Genomic DNA, 3,612 nt, shown 5'->3' with positions numbered 1-3,612 from the left:
TTATTATTATTATTATTATTAAATATCTGGGGCTCATAGACACAAACAGTGAAGCCTGGGCTTAAGCCTGGTGAGATTTGTACCACGTAACTGTACAGGTTGCAACATGATGACTTCTTTGTTACATAGGAGAAAACTACAAGTTGTCAGTTAAGCTGCTATCAGTTTGATACCCCTGCAAAGGGTAATGGTTTTGGACATAAGGGTTTCCTGTCCTACCTTGGTAAGGCACTGCATCGATCTGATGACACAGAAGTCCCATCTCTGGTCTGGCAAAATATCTGTCTGTGCTGTACAGCCAGTCGTGGTCCAATGCAAGGCCCATTACACTATGAACACAAAAATCACTGGAGTGAGGTAAAAGGCAGGACGTGTTCCCCTTTTAAAAGGCTGCTGCTGAAATAAAGTGCATTGTTGCTGTGCACTGACAGCTGAGATTTTAAGCACTTCATGCAGTGCTGCAGAATTTTAAGGCTGGGCCCATAGTAATTTTCTGCCACACTCCCCTCTCCTCCAGCAGCACGAAAACTGCATTTCTTCTATATTTGCCCTATAGACACATTACATCTCCTCTTCAATGGTTCAATCTTATATACATCTGTTAATGCAAAACGCTCTCATGTCATTAACCAACAGCCTATGATCCATACAGAAAATCTTAATATATTTCTTTTATTATGCATTTTCCAATTTGTACTACTGTAATTTATAGGCAAACAGTTAATAAGCAAGAATGCATTGAACCAGGAACATATGTCACTCCATTTAATAATTGAAAAGCAGTGAAGAACACAACAGATCTGCAAGCTTGCTCCAATCCTGAAGTTATTCTAACCCATTCAATGGTTATTTTTTTCATAGAATAATAGAATGGTTTGGGTTGGAAGGGATCTTAAAAGATCATCTAGGTCCAACCCTCCTGCATAGGCAGGGACACCTTCCACTAGCTGAGGTTATTCAAAGCCTCATCCAACCTGTTAAACTCTTCTAATCCTCTCCTTCAATTAAATAATAATTAGCTATAGGTGTGAAGCAAGTGCTTGTGTTCTTTTAAAATGTTATTTTAAAATAGTTTGTTTTTATAAATATCTGGAAATTGTACTCAAGAACAGGCTGAGGGTTGAAGAAAGAGACCTTAGTGTGAAGAAGGAATTCTTGCCATGAGAGTACTGCTGACCGGTCCTTCTGCTTCCTGAACTCCTACATCAATAGGAGACATATTTCCCTTCACCATCCACTGCTCACATAATGCTGCCTTCCTGCTATTTCTTCCCTCCCTGATGACAGGTAGAGAGAAGCAGTGACCACCAGATTTCCAGTTGCTCCCAGTCAACCCCCTTGTCAAGCAAGGTGGAAGGAAATGTTGTTTATTGGACTATGTGGAGCACTTCTGCCATGTCTGCAGGGGCTAGCATCACCAGCAAGCCTGAATCACTGGTTTTAAAATACCGTGGGATTACATAGTGGAGATAAAAATATCAGTGACATTAAATGAAGGAAAGGAATTCATTCTAGAGGTGGGAGTACAGTAGGTAGTTTATTTTCCCTGTGAATTGGAAAAGTTGGTTTCTACACTGGGGTGACAGAAACCTGATGGCCCATGTTACTACCAAGAAGGCCACTGATCCACTCAGCCAGTGATATGTTCCTAACTTTAATAAGAGAAGAGAAGAGTAGGTACTGAGATGAATAGAATTATGTGGGACTTGATTTTTATGTTTTGAGCTAGGAAGAAAAAAATATATATTATAATGCACAGAGGTTAGGTCTAACAAATGAGTTCAGACCTCTTTGATTGTCTCAGCTGAGTGTGAGATCATGGGAAACAAAATAGTCCATAATGATCTATAAAATAAGGATGAAGTAATTGGCTTCTTGCAAGGATAATCCAGTCCTGTCCTGGAATTCCACAGGCAGTGAAATTTGCTTCTTTCATTGGGAGAAAAATACACCGGATAGGTGTGTGGCTCAGAGGCTGGTGCCACCACCAGTATTTGTGATTCTTTGATCACAGGGAAGTCTGTATGACACTGGGTCTGCTGGTGGCAGATGGAGTACATCTGTCTCAAAGGGAGAAAGGATCCTTGTGCACAAATTGGTGGAGCTCATTGAAAGGGCTTTAAACAGTGTTTGAACAGGGAAAGGGATAAAATCAGGCTCACTAGAGATAAGCCTAAGAGGTTGCCTCCAGTTGCCTCTTGAGGTGGGTGATGGTGACACGTGGCAACAAAAGCACAGGGCTCACTAACAGGTCAGTAACCATGGGAGTGGCTAAGAATGGCCAGACAGCAATTAGGACTTCTCTCCCCAGAACAGTGGCAGGATCATTAGCCCAGCTGAAGTGCATCTACACCAATGAACACAGCATGGGCAATAAACAGGAGGAGCTGGAGGCCATTGTGCAGCAGGACAGCTATGACATAGCTGCTGTCACAGAAACGTGGTGGGATGGTTGTCATGACTGGAGTATTGCAGTGAGTGGCTGTAAGGTCTTCAGAAGGGATAGGCAGGGAAGAAGAGGTGGTGAATTGGCACTACATGTTAGGGAGTACTTTAATTGCACAGAACTTGAAAAATGTGATGGTAAGGTTGAATGCTTATGAGTAGGGATTAGGGGAAGGCCAATATGCAGACATCCTGCTGGGAGCAGGTTACAGACCATCCAACCAGGATGAGGATGCTGATGAGCCATTCTTCAGGTTGTTGGCAGAAGTCTTCACGTTGCCAGCCCTTGCTCTCTGGGGTACTTAAATTTACCAGATGTCTGCTGGAAATACAACACAGCAGAGAAGAAACAGTCTAAGAGGTTCTTGGAATGTGTGAAAGAAAACTTCCTGACACAGCTTGTAAATAAGCTGTGCCTTGCTAGGTGCCTTCCTAGGGGCAGGGGAGGTGCCTCGCTAGACCTACTGTTTACAAATGGGGAAGGACTGGTGAGTGATGTGGTGGTTGGAGGCTGTCTTGGGCTTAGTGACCATGAAACGAGAGAGTTCGCAATTCTTGGTGAAGTAAGGAGGGGTGTCAGTAAAAATGCTACCATGGTCTTCTGGAGGGCGAGCTTCAGACTGTTCAGGACAGTAGTTAGTAGTGTCCCTTGGGAGACAGTCCTGAAGGGCAAAGAAGCCCAGGAAGGCTGGATGTTCTTCAAGAAGAAAAGACTTAGAGGTGCAGGGGCAGACTGTCCCCATGCATCATAAAACAAGCTGTTGGGGAAGATGACCAGCATGGCTGAACTGGGAGCTCTTGCAAGGGCTCAGGAAAAAAAGGAGAATCTACCACCTTTGGAAAAAGGAGCAGGCAACTCCAGAAGAGTACAGAGATCTAACCAGGTCATGCAGAGAGAACATCAGAAAGGCAAAAGCACAGCTAGAACTCAACCTGACCACTGCTGCGACGGCTAACAAAACAGGTTTTTACAAATACATTACAATTAAAAGATATTAAAGGGTGTCCTGGTTTGAGCCAGGATGAAGCCAATTTTTCTTTTTACTGATTTTTTTTTTCCTTCAGTAGGCTTTCTTGTAGCTAGCAACAGTGTGTTCTGCTAGGCTGATAAGACAGTGGAATGTTTTTCTAACTACTGAGGCTTCAAGGCTGCACCTGCACTCTGCC

At 43.4% G+C, this 3,612-nt stretch overlaps 1 protein-coding gene across 1 annotated transcript in view; it reads right to left on the bottom strand.

The window, feature by feature from the left end:
* ADAMTSL1 (ADAMTS-like 1) overlaps positions 1–3,612 on the bottom strand; it is a 124,977-nt gene that overhangs the window by 13,589 nt on the left and 107,776 nt on the right. The window contains exon 21 of the mRNA XM_010008480.1: positions 220–329. Coding sequence (XP_010006782.1) covers positions 220–329 — 110 coding nt within the window. The remainder of the gene's footprint in view (positions 1–219; positions 330–3,612) is intronic.

The sequence above is a fragment of the Chaetura pelagica genome, unplaced genomic scaffold, assembly GCF_000747805.2.
Source record: "Chaetura pelagica isolate M959 unplaced genomic scaffold, ChaPel_1.0 scaffold232, whole genome shotgun sequence".
NCBI lineage: Eukaryota > Metazoa > Chordata > Aves > Apodiformes > Apodidae > Chaetura > Chaetura pelagica.
This window is presented reverse-complemented; position numbering and strand designations above follow the sequence as displayed.